The sequence below is a fragment of the Nicotiana tabacum genome, chromosome 16, assembly GCF_000715075.1.
Source record: "Nicotiana tabacum cultivar K326 chromosome 16, ASM71507v2, whole genome shotgun sequence".
NCBI classification, from domain to species: domain Eukaryota; kingdom Viridiplantae; phylum Streptophyta; class Magnoliopsida; order Solanales; family Solanaceae; genus Nicotiana; species Nicotiana tabacum.
In genome coordinates, this window is record NC_134095.1 from 157,995,260 (window position 1) to 158,011,760 (window position 16,501).

At 36.6% G+C, this 16,501-nt stretch overlaps 1 protein-coding gene and 1 pseudogene across 1 annotated transcript; both read left to right on the plus strand.

Annotated features, from left to right (window-relative positions):
• The first annotated feature begins 226 nt into the window (after positions 1-226).
• Positions 227-8,781, plus strand: LOC107822699 (uncharacterized; annotated as a pseudogene).
• A 2,707-nt stretch (positions 8,782-11,488) lies between these two features.
• LOC107822700 (uncharacterized) lies at positions 11,489-15,355 on the plus strand. Its single transcript, XM_016649260.2, has 2 exons — positions 11,489-11,625; positions 13,012-15,355. The coding sequence occupies exon 2, from the start codon at positions 13,206-13,208 to the stop codon at positions 14,955-14,957; it is 1,752 nt and encodes a 583-aa protein (XP_016504746.2). The 5' UTR covers positions 11,489-11,625; positions 13,012-13,205; the 3' UTR covers positions 14,958-15,355.
• The last annotated feature ends 1,146 nt before the right edge of the window (positions 15,356-16,501 follow it).

Below are 16,501 nucleotides of genomic sequence, written 5' to 3' on the forward strand. Positions count from 1 at the left end.
GCGATTACACGACATCATTTCCACGTGTCCATCAATAGTTTTACTCATTCGGTCCATTAATCAGAATGCTCGTTTTCCACTGGGCTTTAGCCCATTTCTCCAGTGCACCGTTTTCATATTTTCAAGTTTCAACCAATACTTACATATTTCGTGATTTCTTTTTTCACATCCTCCAATCTCTTCTCTTTTTAGAAAAAGAAATCACATTACAATAATTCCCCAAACTTCTGCAACCCCCCCCCCCCCCCCCCAAAAAAAAAAAAAATTCCTAATTCACCAGAGTTGCAATGTTGACGGTGCCTTCAATGTCGGCGGGAGCTATTTCAACGTCGTCGCAGAAAGCTTACTCAAACGGCACATACTTTTCGACACCGTTTCATCTCCAACAACAACCTCCTCCTCAGCCCTACATAGGCGCTGCTCCTCCGCCCGTTCAACTTCCCTGTCCTTCTGTCTGTCCTGCTCCTGGTCCTATTCCCGGGTTTACACTTTGCCTCAGTTTCAAAAAGTAAGCATTTCAAATCCTCAGCAAATATTAATTGCAAAAAGAAAAGGAAAGAAAAATGAAAAAATAATAAGTTTTTATATAAAAACTTCGTCTTTGTATGTTTTAACGATGGTGGAAGTTGCAATTGATTGTCAATCCTTACATTTTGATTTAGTTAGAGGCACTCCTCCTCACACAAGGTAGGGGTAAGGTTGCATATACCCTCCCCTCCCCAGACTCCACTTGTGAAATCATACTGGGTATGTTGTTGTTGTTGTTTGTTAGAGTCACGCCAATGTTAATAGAAAGTTTAATTGTTGTTAATACTCCCTCATCCATTGTAGGTGGTGTTGTTTGACTGCTGACGAAGTTTAAGAGAGAATAAAACTTGTAAAACTTGTGATCTAAAGCAACTCATAGACATTTATGTAGCTATAAATCATCTCATTAAGAGTATAATAAAAAATAAAACTTAAATTAATTTCTAGATATAGAAAGGTGTCTTCTTCTTTGACAGACTATACATCATCTCATTGATAGTGAAATGTGAAGTTAACTTAATTTGTCTCTAAATAAAGGAAAATATCATTCTTTTTTGGACATGCCAAAAAAGAAAGTGCATCACCAAGCCATAGATGTTTGTGTGGCTAGAAAATTATCTCGTTTGAGGTGAAAAATGAGAAGTTTAAAGTTGAGATTATATATTTGTGTGTAATGCTTGTTGAGAGTATATATTTGTGTATATATGTTCATAATAAAATCATAAAATATCATGACAGCCAATTATAAGTTTGTTAGTTTCCTTTTAGGAGGATAACAGAAGAAAACCTCCATAGAAGTATTTGTGCCAGGCCTTTATACATATGTAGCTTTGTCATGTTAAGCCTGTTGAAATTGGCAAAATGTTTGTCCCACATCGGTGGGAAAACAAAAGTTGGGGGGATTTTCCCCTATAAAAGAAGGCTTAATGTTTAGGATTTAAACACACCTCTCATTTGCCTTCTCATCTGTTTAAGGTATTTGTATCTTCTCTCTTTAGTATTATTTCACTTGTATTTTTGGAGTGAAATAAAATATTGGTTGTGTCCGAGGAGTAGGCAAAATTAGTCGAACCTCGTAAATTCTGGTGTTCCCTTTATTGTTGCTTTATTGTCTTATTTATTATTTGGTGGCTGTCATAATTTTTGGTATAGTAGTTGTGACTTATTCACACTATATACATTTGGCTTCCGCAACAATTGGTATCAGAGCCAAGGTACTGTCTAAGTATGCTCTGTGGTTGCAGCATAGTCTGATCTTCCACATCAGAAAAGATTTATCTTGGTAACTGAGTCAAGGTTCTGTCTGAGTATGCTCTGTGGTTGCAGCTTAGTCTGATCTTCCACACCAGAAAGGAAATAATCTTGATTTGTGTCGTCAGCTATTAAATAATATTTGTGTAAAAGATGAGAGACAATAAACAAGAAGAATCTACATCAAGTGTCAACAATACGTCATCATTGGCATCTTCACTTATGACAAGAATTGTGTCAAATGCGAAATTTGCGGTAGAAATATTTGACGGGTCCGGACATTTTGGGATGTGGCAAGGCGAGGTTCTAGATGTCCTTTTTCAACAAGGGCTAGATCTGGCCATTGAAGAAAAGAAACCAGATGTTATTGGAGAAGAAGATTGGAGAATTATCAACCGTGTTGCTTGCGGTACCATTCGATCCTACCTTGCTAGAGAGCAGAAATATCCATACACAAAGGAAACTTCTGCAAGTAAATTATGGAAAGCACTGGAGGATAAATTTTTGAAGAAAAACAGTCAAAATAAATTGTACATGAAGAAGAGACTGTTTCACTTCACCTATGTTCCTGGTACCACGATGAATGAACATATCACCAGTTTCAATAAGTTGGTCACAGATTTGCAAAATATGGATACAACTTATGATGATGGTGACTTGGCCTTAATGTTGTTGGCGTCACTTCCTGATGAATACGAGCATCTTGAAACTACTCTACTCCATGGAAATGACGAAGTTTCTCTCAGAGAAGTTTGTTCGGCTTTGTACAGCTATGAACAAAGAAAGCGAGAAAAACAGAAGGGCGGAGAAGGAGAAGCACTATTTGTGAGGGTCGTCCTCAAAATCAAATGAGGACAAAGAAGGGAAGATCCAAGTCAAGATCCAGACCCAACAAAGATGAATGTGCTTTTTGTCGAGAAAAAGGGCACTGGAAGAAAGACTGTCCGAAGTTGAAGAATAAGGCCAAACATAACAATGGAAAGGCCATTATGGATTCAAATGTAGCTGATTGTGATGATTCAGACTTCTCATTAGTTACAACAGAGTCATCAACATCATCAGACATATGGTTGATGGACTCGGCTTGTAGCTATCATATGTGTCCCAACAGGGACTGGTTCGTGGAATTTCAAGAAGGAGAATATGGAGTCGTCCACACAACGGATAACAGCCCTCTTACCTCATATGGCATTGGTTCAATACGATTAAGGAACCATGATGGAATGATCAGAACATTAACAGATGTTCGATATGTACCGGATTTGAAGAAGAATCTCATCTCCGTGGGAGCCCTAGAATCAAAAGGGTTCAAAATCATTGCAGAAAATGGAGTGATGAGAGTATGCTCCGGTGCACTAGTGGTAATGAAGGCTAATCGGAAGAATAATAATATGTACCGCTATCGTGGCAGTACAGTTATTGGGACAGTGACAGTGACATCCAGTGACGACAAAGAGGCAGAAGCAACCAAGCTATGGCACATGCGCTTGGGACATGCTGGAGGAAAATCCTTGAAAACTCTATCAGATCAAGGATTGTTAAAAGGAGTCAAGGCTTGCAACTTGGAGTTTTGTGAGCATTGTGTCAAAGGGAAACAAACAAGGGTTAAATTTGGTACAGCGATCCATAATACTAAAGGCATTTTGGATTATGTACACTCTGATGTTTGGGGTCCTTCCAAAACACCTTCATTGGGTGGGAATCACTATTTTGTAACCTTTGTTGATGATTTTTCTCGAAGAGTGTGGGTATATACAATGAAAAACAAAGATGAAGTGCTAGGAATTTTTCTCAAATGGAAGACGATGGTGGAAAATCAAACAGGCAGGAGGATCAAGTGTATTCGCACAGACAATGGAGGTGAATACAAAAATGATCATTTCAATAAGGTCTGTGAAAATGATGGCATCGTCCGACACTTCACTGTTAGACATACACCACAACAGAATGGAGTGGCAGAACGTATGAACCGGACCTTGCTGGAGAAGGTACAGTGTATGTTGTCCAATGCTGGCTTGGGCAAAGAATTTTGGGCTGAGGCAATTACATATGCATGCCACCTCATTAATCGTCTACCATCTGCTGCTATTGATGGCAAGACACCATTTGAAAAATGGTATGGAAAACCTGCTGTAGATTATAACTCTTTGCACGTGTTTGGCTCAACTGCATATTATCATGTGACGGAGTCAAAATTGGATCCAAGGGCAAAGAAGGCTATTTTTATGGGAATTACTTCTGGAGTCAAAGGATATCGCTTATGGTGTCCTATGACAAAGAAAGTAATATTCAGCAGGGATGTTACCTTTGATGAATCTGCTATGGTAAATAAGGTAATAGAAGATACCAAACAAAATAAAGGTGCTTCTAAGCAGGTGGAGTTTGAGGGAAAATTTATTTTTCCTACACAAGAAGCAGAGGAGGAAACAAATGAAGATTACCCTCTGGAAGGAGAGCCAGTAGAGGAGATTCCAACTCAGGAACCTCAACAACAACTTGAATCAATAGCAACCAGCAGGCCAAAAAGAACAATAACGAAACCTGTTCGTCTCATAGAGACAGTTGCTTGTGCAACCTCAATTGTAGCTGATGATGTTTCTACCACTTATAAAGACGCAGTCCAAAGTTCAGAAGAAGATAAGTGGAGGATTGCCATGAATGATGAAATACAGTCCCTTCATCAGAATCATACATGGAGATTGGCCAATCTCCCGAAGGGAAAGAAAGCAATTGGGTGCAAATGGGTATTTGCAAAGAAGGAAGGATTTCCTAACCAAGTAGATGTTCGCTACAAAGCAAGATTGGTGGCCAAAGGATATGCTCAAAAGGAGAGAATTGATTACAATGAAGTATTTTCTCCAGTTGTAAAACATTCCTCCATTAGAATTATGTTGGCTTTGGTAGCACAATTGGATTTGGAACTAGTTCAGATGGATGTAAAAACTGCGTTTTTACATGGAAACTTGGAGGAGGAAATCTACATGACTCAGCCAGAAGGATTCAAAGTTGCTGGAAAAGAAAATATGGTGTGCAAACTTGAAAAATCGTTGTACGGATTGAAACAATCTTCTAGACAATGGTACAAGCGTTTTGACGAGTTTATGTTGCGGCAAGGGTACAAGAGAAGCAAATACGATCATTGTGTGTATTTGCACAAGCTTAAAGATGGTTCCTTTGTATATCTTCTCCTATATGTTGATGATATGTTGATAGCTTCCAAGAATTCGGAAGAAATTGATAAGTTGAAAATTCAACTGAAGAAGGAGTTCGAGATGAAGGATTTGGGTGAGGCAAAGAAAATTCTTGGCATGGAGATAATAAGAGATAGACGTTCAAAGAAACTCTGTTTATCTCAGAAAGAATATTTGAAAAGAGTACTACAACGTTTTGGCATAGATGACAAGACTAAGCCAGTTAGTACTCCACTTGCTCCCCATTTTAAGCTAAGTACTAATATGTCGCCAATGGATGAAGCTGAACGAGAGTATATGTCAAAGGTACCATACGCAAATGTTGTTGGTAGCTTGATGTATGCAATGGTTTGCACAAGGCCTGACATTTCACAAGTTGTTGGAGTTATTAGCAGATATATGCACAATCCAGGGAAGGAGCATTGGCAAGCTGTGAAGTGGATTCTACGGTATATTCATAATACTGTAGATGTCGGGTTAGTTTTTGAGCAGGAAGACAATCAGTCTGTAGTTGGATATTGTGACTCAGATTTTGCGGGTGATCTGGACAAACGACGATCAACTACTGGTTATGTGTTTACTTTTGCAAAGGCACCAGTTAGTTGGAAGTCTACTTTGCAGTCAACAGTTGCTTTGTCTACAACAGAGGCAGAGTACATGACTATTACAGAGGCTGTGAAAGAGGCAATTTGGCTTCAAGGATTGCTAAAGGAGCTTGGTGTTGAACAAAAAGGTATCACAATTTTTTGTGATAGTCAAAGTGCTATTCAATTAGCGAAAAACCAAGTGTATCATGCAAGGACGAAGCACATTGATGTTCGGTATCATTTCGTACGAGAAATCATAGAAGAAGGTGGAGTCACAGTGAAGAAAATTCATACTACGGAGAATCTTGCTGATATGCTGACAAAGGTGGTGACTGCGATCAAGTTTCAACATTGTTTGGATTTGATCAACATTGTTGAACACTGAAGATTGAAGATGAAGACACAACCAAAATTTGTTATTGAGAGAAAATTGAAGATGTGGAATTTTGCCAAGGTGGAGATTTGTTGAAATTGGCAAAATGTTTGTCCCACATCGGTGGGAAAACAAAAGTTGGGGGGATTTTCCCCCTATAAAAGAAGGCTTAATGTTTAGGATTTAAACACACCTCTCATTTGCCTTCTCATCTGTTTAAGGCATTTGTATCTTCTCTCTTTAGTATTATTTCACTTGTATTTTTGGAGTGAAATAAAATATTGGTTGTGTCCGAGGAGTAGGCAAAATTAGCCGAACCTCGTAAATTCTGGTGTTCCCTTTATTGTTGCTTTATTGTCTTATTTATTATTTGGTGGCTGTCATAATTTTTGGTATAGTAGTTGTGACTTATTCACACTATATACATTTGGCTTCCGCAACAAAGCCAACGAGCTTAATATGAGAAAAAGGTGTATTACTGTATTTGTCATGTTTGTAATGTACGTAATTCTTGCAGACAGGCTCAGATGCGAATCACACCTGAAGCACTTGAAAACTTGAAAGCTGCACTTGCGAGCAGCGAAATGGAACACAAAGCTGAGGCCAAGAAGAAAGCTGTACCTCGTAAGGCAGCAGGACAAAGTTGGGAAGATCCTACTTTGGCAGAGTGACAAGAGAGTAAGCCTAATTTCCTCTTTTTTTTCCTTGACTGGCTGTGCCTCATGTTATTCAAATCTGTTTATTTATGCATCTGGCTTTTTGTGGGGATTACCCTGGTTCTCTGTAATAGTTTTAGGCATCAATTGAACTGGATAGTACCTTGTGCTGGAGGGTTTTGACATTGTGAATTTGGTTCAAAGCGACCCAAAAATTTTACAGTCTAGAATTTTGGGCAGAAGTCAAAGACTTCAGATCTGTTAGCCTAGTGTAAAGTGCTTAAAATTATTGCAAAACTCTAAGAGAAAGGTTTAAGTAAATCTTAGGCTATGTTTTCAGGCAATGGGAATGCCTTCATTTGAGGAAGACAGACGCGATGATGATAGCTAGTGATTGTCTTGATGCTAGAATAGAGGGGAGTGAAGCAGGCTTAATATTTTGACATTGTGTACCCAGTGTTGCATTATAAAGCAATTTAGGAGTGTATTTAGAGAAAAGAATGTGCAGGAGACAAACCTGCAAAGTAATCTATCTGATCTTACATGTTTGAATAGTATGCTTTATTGGTCCACTTTCATGGATTGAGGTCTTGCAAGTGATATAATTTTCTCACCCAATTATCTTTTGCTGGTGGTTGTCTAGTCACTTCCTTTTGTATGGATGTACCTGTTTTCCCATGGTTTCTTGTGCCTTTTGCTTTTAGAATTGGTGCAAATCCTAGTATAGTGGAATAACTAAGTTTCCTGTTTGGATGGTGTCACAGATGATTATCGTCTATTCTGTGGTAATCTTGGGAATGAGGTGAATGATGATGTCCTTTCAAAAGCCTTTTCAAGGTTTCCAACCTTTAACATGGCTAAGGTATGTTCTGTTAGTTCGTTTATGTTTTCCAATAATTTTACATTTTTATGTTTTTGATTGTATACATGAGCACTAGTATTTCTGGTCATGAAGGGAGAGATTTTTGTCACCTAGAAGTTTAAATTTTTTCTGTCTTTTTGATGTCATATTTCTGCATCCTGAATATTCATGAATCTTCAGAAATCTAAATTTCCTTCTAAATGCATCAACATCTATTCATAGTTTGGGTACATAGATAGTGGTATGCAACTATGCATGCATCTAGTTTTGAGAGAGACTTCTCTTCACTTTTTACTGCTTTAAAATTGGAGTTCAGTAACTTTCAAAAATTGAAAATAAAGAGAACATATTAGTAGTATCATAGTGGGACCACAAATTGTAATCCTCAGGTTGTATATTTGTGTGCGTATGTGTGTGTTCTTTTCCCTTTTCTTTTTGGTGGGGTTCATTTCAGACATGCATGCTGACTTAGTTCTGTACGTGCCTGTTTGTATTTGCGTAAACAGAAGAACACAAGCCAATAAAAAGGTTGATGATATGAGATATTTCCAGTGAGCATCTAATTGAGGAGATACTAGATTGGTGGCATCTAATTGAGGAGATATTAGTGGTGGTGATACCTTACTTATTCCCTGGACATAGTCTAATTGAGAAGATTCTACATTGATGGCATCTAATTGAGAAGATAGGAGTGGTGGCGATACACATAGTCTATTGTAATTTGTTTATTGCCCTAAAGTGCAGTAGTTATGCGTTATAAAGAAGTGTAGCTTGTATTTCAAGATCCATCGTGCTGATGTTATTACTAACTTCATTCTTTCTGCCTTGACCTCAAACATTGAATAGAAGTAAAAAAGTATCTTATATTCGCCTTGCTCTCTCCGAACTTTGTTGTATAATTGTATGCTGTAGCTTATAAGGTTCAATAACCAAAGGTTTCTATAATGCATGTTGACGGGTTGTGAGAAACAAGCGGACTGGTAAGACCAAGGGATATGGATTTGTGAGTTTTTCCAACCCATTAGACCTTGCTGCAGCATTTAAAGAAATGAATGGTAAGTTATCTGTTAAATCAATATTTGAATGTGTAATCTCTTATCGTGCTTGTGGGAACCAGCATAATCAATATATTAAGTGATGACATAACTTGATAAACTGGGTCTGTCACAGTTAGATAATCAGCTTTTACCTTTTTGAACACCATCACTCATAAATGGTATGGATGGTAGTCTTCAGCTGGATCTAGTATTTTCCTTGATACACTGTTTGGTTGATGGCATGTGTAGGTTTCTTTGGCCCCCCCTTCTTTGATGTCTTCACATCAAATGTTTAGCGTTGACAGAAAGAGTGCACTTTATTATGCCCCTGGTTTTTCTATTTGAATCTGTACTTCCCCTCCCCTATCTTCACTATACGAAAAGGAAGGAATAGTGAAGGAAACAAGTAACAGTACTCTGCTGGAAACAACATTTAGGACTGCTTTTTGAAGTCAGTTTAGGAAAAGAAAAAATAGTAAGGAAAAAGGACAACATTCAGTTTCAAAAGTAAAGAAAAGGACAACATCAACAAACTTGTATGAGATTTAGGCATTCTGGTTTTTGTGGAGTTTGCAAAGTGGGGAGTAGATGAATGTCTGAAGTGGCAGTTGCTTTAGTTATTGAATTGGTAATGATAATATTATACCCAGATGCCTAATGAGGTGAGGGTTACTTATATGATATTACATCTTGATACTTGGCATTAAAAAAAGGGCAGCCCGGTGCACTAGGCTCCCGTTATGAGCGGGGTCCGGGGAAGGGCCGGACGACAAGGGTCTATTGTACGCAACCTTACCTTGCATTTCTGCAAGAGGTTGTTTCCACGGCTCGATCCCGTGACCTCATGGTCACATGGTTGCAACTTTACCAGTTATGCTAAGGCTCCCCTTTGTTACCTGGCATTGACTGACTTCTAATTATCAAAAAGAGCATTAACTGACTACTTTTTTGTGGATGTTGGATCTTGTGGCAGAACCGATCACATAAGAAACCAAAGCTAGCACAGAAGAGTATATTGCACAAGTGAGCACCAACCATGATACAATGACGCAAGCAGCAAGATACTTGAGGTGTATTTTAAATGCGTCTTAATCAATTTCTGGATGTAGATTCTTTTCAATGATAGATTTCTGGAAGGAAAAACTAGTGGTGGTTTAGAAACTTTCAATGATATTTGCAGTTTTATACTTTCGTTACTGATGATGACTAAGTTTTAATCTTGGTGGTTCCCTTACTTCCATTTTGTTATGTTATATTTGTTTAATTTGCGTAGATTTTGAAAGATTGTAGGCATTTTAAGACAACTTTCGTCCATGTAATTGTAGGTCTACTTCATTATGTTTTGACAAATCAATCGTAATTAAATCAGCTTATTTTGAAAAGTATTTTTTCTCAAAAGTATTTTTGTTGAGAAGCGACTAATTAATTTGAAAAATAGTTATGAGCAACAATTAATGTTTGGTCAAGTTGAAAAAAGTATTTTTAAGTATATTTTTTTCGAAAGTGCTTTTCAAAAGAATGTTTCTGGAGAAAAAATACATTTTTTTGCTTTTCCAATACTGTTTCTACTCAACAACACTTTTTTTTTCCTTCTAAAAATTTGGTCAGACACTAACTTTGAAAAAACATCATTTTTTTGAAAAAAATATACTTTTAACCTTGGAGAAACTTGGCCAAATAGACTATAATAGTACTTCACCGACTAGTACATCGGTTTGTGTTGAACAGGAGTTAAACCTTTTCAGCATTTATCTACTTGCACTTATGTCTGATATGATTATCTTTAATTTTTATGGTTAGATGTCTAATATGATCATCTTTAATCTTTATGATTAGATGTCTATGAACTTCTTTAAGCTAGTGTACATTCACTTCTATATGACGTTATCGGTTTCACAATCATTATATAGAACGTGCATTTTAATTTGATTTGTTATTTATACCGAATAAGCTACATTTTCCAAATGTTCTATATACAATCGTAATATAAAATGTACATTTTTATTTGATTTGCTCTTTATACTGAATAAGCTACATTTTCCCAATGTTCAACTGGAAAGAAGTACCCATAATAAGAGTAGTTAAATTTAAATTTGGGGCTAAATTCCCTAAATATAATTTACACAACAAATGAAAAAACTTTAAAATTTCATGAAGAAGAAATACGCTAAGCTTAAAAATTCACGAAGGAAAACTTGAAACGCCAACATTTATATTTATAGAAGGGCATTTCTCAAATCACCTAGGCACCTAGTAGTGCAAAGAGTGACGCGACAAAATATAACAAAAAATTATTCTTATAGCATGTAAAATAAATAATAAAATATACTCCATATTTAAGCATTTTGAAGAATTACTTCTCAGTTCTCAAGCACGGTACTAATAGCTATAGAACAAGGATATTGTTCCTATTCTTGAACACCTTTTTTAAAGTTATATAATCATAATTATTTACATAGAATTTCCTTGTATTTAAAGTGCTTTTTTTTTGTGTGTTTAAATATGAGGTGAAAAAATTCAAAATATAAAATGAGGTGAAAAAAAGTTAATCCTCTTTAGAATGCAATCATTTACTAAGAGCCCGTTTGGACATAAGAAATTTTTCCAAAACTTTTTTCCTTTTTTCCGAAATCAGCGTTTGTTCGTAAAATTTTCAATCTTCCTTTGAAGATGCATTTTGGAAAATTTCGAAAATTTTAAAAACTCCAAAAGACTGTTTTTCAAAATTTTCGCTCAAATCACTCACAAAACTTTAAAAACAACCCAAAATCATATTCATGTCCAAACACAACTCTAAATTTCAAATACCATTTTCACTTGAAAAAGTTTTTCGCCTTTTTTTAGAATTTTACAATTCTTATGTCCAAACGCCCACTAAATATGTAATTTTTTACTTATTTCTTTCATGTCCTTTAACTTTTTAGGTACCAAAGTTCTTATTAAGTCGAAAAAAGGAGTCAATATGCAAATTTCTACAAACTTCAACCCTAGTTATTAACGTCCCACTATCCTACTTTATAAACCAACCTCGTTAATCCTTATATTCATAGTTTTGCCCCCAAATAATCCCTCTCCTTTGTTTTTTTAGTCCGAAACCAATCCCAAATACTCAAACCACAACTCCACAAGAAACACTGCAGGTACGTTCATGGCTTATTGCTTTCCTATACTTTCACTTTGTTTGGTTTTTCATTCTAATTTTGTTTTGTTCATAAGCTTATGGGTTAGCATGTCAGATATTACTATTGAATTGTTAGCCAAAGATTGTAATAAAAGCTGAACAAGTTTTATTATTTAAGTAGTTAAGTGTTTCTTTGTTTAATATTAAGTTCTTGGGTTTCTAAAGTGATGGGTTTTCCCCAAAAATTAGTTTTTTCCTAACCAGCTTGGCTGACCAAAGCTCTAAATTCAGTTACGCTTAGGGGTCGTTTGGTTTGAAGATAAGTTATGTTGGGATTAGTTATACTGGTAGTATTTCTTATTGGCTGTTTGGTATGTTGTATTAATTCTGGAATTGTAAATTTTATTGTTTTATACTAGGATAACTTATCATGAGATTAGTATTCCACCCTTTGGTAGGTGGGATAACTTATTCCGGGATTAGTAACCAAACAAGGGATAAGACAGTACCAAATTTTTGTTCCAGGATTATTTTTGCTTATCCATCATACCAAACGATGCTTAGTGAATTGGTTGTTGGATATAGTATAGTTAATTAAACTGGTGAGCATTGGTTTACTAAAGGAATGTTAGAAATACATTTGGTTTTATTGAAACAATGAAAGATTTGGCTAAGGATGAAAGTTATACTAATAAACAAGACATTATAATAACTACTGTCCAAATAGTATTCGTATCACTCAAAATGGAGAATCGTGGGAGAATTCGTCTTTTAACCATAAAGATTTTATGCTATTATTATTGAGTTCCGAGGGTCTATTGGAAACAGTCTCTCTACCTTCGTAAGATTGGGGTAAGGTCTGCGTACACTCTACCTTCCCAGATCCCTCTTTATGGGATTACACTAGGTTTTTGGTTGTTGTTGTTGTTGCTTTGTGTAGTTATATACGGTAGTAATGCAAGATTTGCTTACTTTAGTGCTAGGTATATGAGGTCTAGTTGACTAGTTCTTCATTTTTGTTTAATGAAGCCAATAAAGTGGCTGAATTGGCTTGTTTTTTGGAAGTCAAAAGCACTTTTTGATTGCGTGGAAAATGTACATAGGAAAGTAAAATAAATAAATAGATTAAATGTGTGATTTAATTGCCTTTATCTGTTCCCATTGAGCAAATGTTTTTGTGAGATATGTTACTGTATCGTGTTTAGAACGAGATGGCCTTGAATAGAGCGGAGTGGTTAAATATGTGATTCGATTGCCTTGGTGTTATGTAAGCAAATGTTTCTGTGACTAAAGGAACTATTTTGCATTTTGAATGCAATGGCCTCAAATAATGTTCTCTGTTAATGGTTTATATTCAGTAGACGTTTTGTCCTCTTACATCCCCCACTCACCTTAACTTTTTCAGTTGACAAGACTGCGATCAGTGGTCCATCTCTTTTTTCAAGTTTGTCTAAGATTGCACCTCACCTTGAAGAATTCAAGTTTAGCCGCACATATGCCACTACAATCCTGCGTACTTCCAATTTCCAGGAAGAACACAGTAGTTTCTGAAGAAATGCTCTTTCTCTCTTGAACGTTGGTGTTATCGTGAAGAAAGCAATGCCTTATACACTAGTCCCAAAACTGATGATTGAAGCTCCTGCCCTGCACATACAGAATTCAAGCTCCAGCCAAATAGACCTCCAAACTGGGAGCAATCTGTCCTTGCTAATAAAAACTCCAGATATTCTGTTAAGACATTCATTTAGCGGTAACTTTAGTTGTCAATCTTCTCCGCAGTGGCGTGGAGTTCTTGGTTCAGGAAAAACTGGTTCGATTTTATTCTGTAGAAGCAAGCAGGGAACTGTCTGCCTTGATAGAGTTAAAGAGGGTAATGCTGGGAGCTTAGATAGAATTGTTGAGAAGAGATCAAATGAGCAACATTTAAAAAAACTTTCTAGTTCCTTAAGGTTGACTTTAGATGGACCGTTGGTTGAAAATGACGAGACAACTAACAACAGAGTTCTTAAAAGTTTTTGCAGTCATGGAAAGTTGCTTGAAGCATCAAAATTAGTTGACCTGATGACTCGTCGAAACCAAATTCCAGACTGCCCTTCCTGCATAAACTTGATCAGGGGCCTCGTCAATGCTGGGCAGACAGGCAAAGCAGCAAATGTTCTAGAAATCATGGTTATGTCTGGTGGGACTCCAGATATTATCACATACAATATGTTAATCAGTGGTCTCTGTAGAAAAGGGCTTTTGAATTCTGCCATTGGTTTCTTGGACTATATGAGCTTTAGCGGCTGCCCTCCCGATGTTATCACTTATAATACTATATTGCGTGCTATGTTTGACCGTAGTAAATATGATCAAGCCATTCAGTTTTGGAAGGATCAGTTAAGAAAAGGATGTCCTCCTTATTCGATCACCAGTACAATTCTGGTTGAATTAGTCTGCAAACATTGTGGTATTATACGTGCTCTTGAGATAATGGAGGATTTGGCAGTTGAGGGATGTTCTCCAGATCTTGTGACCTTTAATTCCATGGTAAATTTTGCTTCTAAGCAAGGGAACTTTGAAGATTCGGCTTTACTAATTTATAATCTGTTGTCACATGGCCTTGAGCCCAATGATGTGACGTACAATACTCTTCTCCATTCCCTTTCTACCTATGGATGTTGGAACGAGGTAGATGAGATTCTTTCCGTCATGAATGAAACTTCACATCCTCCTAGTGTTGTGACTTACAATATTCTAATCAATGGTCTGTGCAAACATGGGCTTCTGGATCGTGCAATTGATTCTTTTACTCAGATGGTCTCCCAAAACTGTTCACCCGACATAATAACCTATAATACACTTCTACGTGCTCTTTGTAAGGAGGCAATGGTGGACGAGGCCGTCCAAATTCTTCACTGTTTAAGTGATAGCAGTTGTTCTCCTAGTATAATCACTTACAACATAGTCATTGATGGCCTTGCAAAGAATGGTTTTATGGAGAAATCGATGGAATTATACCATCGGATGGAAAAGGATGGCATTTGTCCTGATGATGTTACATATAGATGTCTAATGTGGGGTTTCTGTCGAGCTGATCTTGTTGAAGAAGCTGTGGAATTACTAAAAGAGATGGGTAATAGCAGACGCAGGGTCCGAGATAACTGTTACAGATTTATTATTCACAGGTTATGTCAAAACAGTAAACTGGACTCTGCAATACAAGTGTTGAAAATGATGATATCAAGTCGGCACAAGGTTAATTCATCCGTCTTTTCTGCTATAGTTGAAGGAATAGCTGGTGCAGGTATGAATGAAGCAGCTATGGAATTGCGGAAAAAGTTGACAGAATGGAAAATTCTCAAGGAATAGAGATTTTCAGACTAGACAGTGTATCCTTAACTCGATCATTGTAATTGGAGGCATAGCTGGTACAGATATGAACAAAGCAGCAGCGCAGAATCGCAGAAAAAGTTAAGGGAATGAAAAATCTCGAGGAATAGAGGTTCTCGGATTGGACAGAGACTATCCTTATCTCAGCTCTTTCCATCATTGGACATCTCACCTCAGCATAAAAGGAAATGTACTTCTTTAGTAGGTTTCTTTCATTTCCTTTATCTGTTCTAATTTGTGCTCGGTAAAATGTTTGACCCTATCGCGTACCTTCTTGACAGAGTTTTGGCTAGTATCTGTAATCTAGTTCCTATGGTGACTTCTTTAATTGCGGCATAATCCTCTCTATACAGAAAATGATCTAGCTGTGGTTCAGTGCATACAAGGCCTATTTTATCACGTGCCATGAGTATATCTTGGTGACCATAAGTTATAGTACAATGCTCTTATGGAATTTCTGAATAATGTTGTTATTGTAAGGATTTATATTCTTCTAACATCCTAGATTCAAAAGTTTTTTTTATAGCTTTTCTAGCTATCTGTATTTCCATCATCACTACCCATATTGAGTTTGTATACCCTAAGTTGCTCGAACACAGTAGTTTAGGTGCAGCATCTAGGTCGACATAACACTAGTATGGGTGTGGGTATGGGGATCCGTATTATATGTGATCAAACAATTTTGGGTACTATGACCATGACAGACGGAAAAATTCGAGACAAGATACAATTTGATTCCCAAAATCAGAACCAAAATCAGGGTAAATTTGAAGAAAATAGCATACCTTATCTAGGAAATCAATCCTCTAATTATCTACAACTTGAGAATAAAAATAATTCACACTTTATAAGTTATACGTAAGTATTCCACATAAGATCTCATCGTTTAAAGATATTTTTATATTTTTCAATTATTTTTAGCTGAATTCCCGCGCCCGTATCCGTATTAGGATTCGTATCCCTGAATTTTAGAATTTACATCTCGAAGGATCCGACCTATAGATCCGCACTCGTAGGCGAACAACTTAGCATATACCTATGCATTTCTTGAGCTTATTTTTTTTTCATGAATTATTTGTAGGGTCCATCTCATAAATTAAAGAAGACTTTTCTTCCTTTGTTGGTTTTTCAAAGTTGACATCAATTTTTTCTTCTGCATTGTCAAAAAGGGTAGGCTGCAGAAGAAAAATGTCTAAGTGTAGTAGGCAAGGCTCTGCCTATAAAAGGAGAACTTCGACTCTCATTTCTACACACCAAAAAAACCTCAGACAATACACTTGAGTGAGAGAGAGAGAGAGAGCAAGGTATTCCATAGACTATAAGAAAATAGTCTGTGAAGAAAAAATAGAGTGTGAGAGATATTATAGTAAGGTGAAAAAAACAAAAGAGTATTTTTTCTTTTGAGGGTGTAGTGGTCTTAGGAGTATTTGTACTCGTTACTACACAATGTAAAATTCCTTGCTATAGTGATATCAGTCGCTCTTCTTGGTCGTGGTTTTTCCCTTATTCAGAAGGGTTTCCAC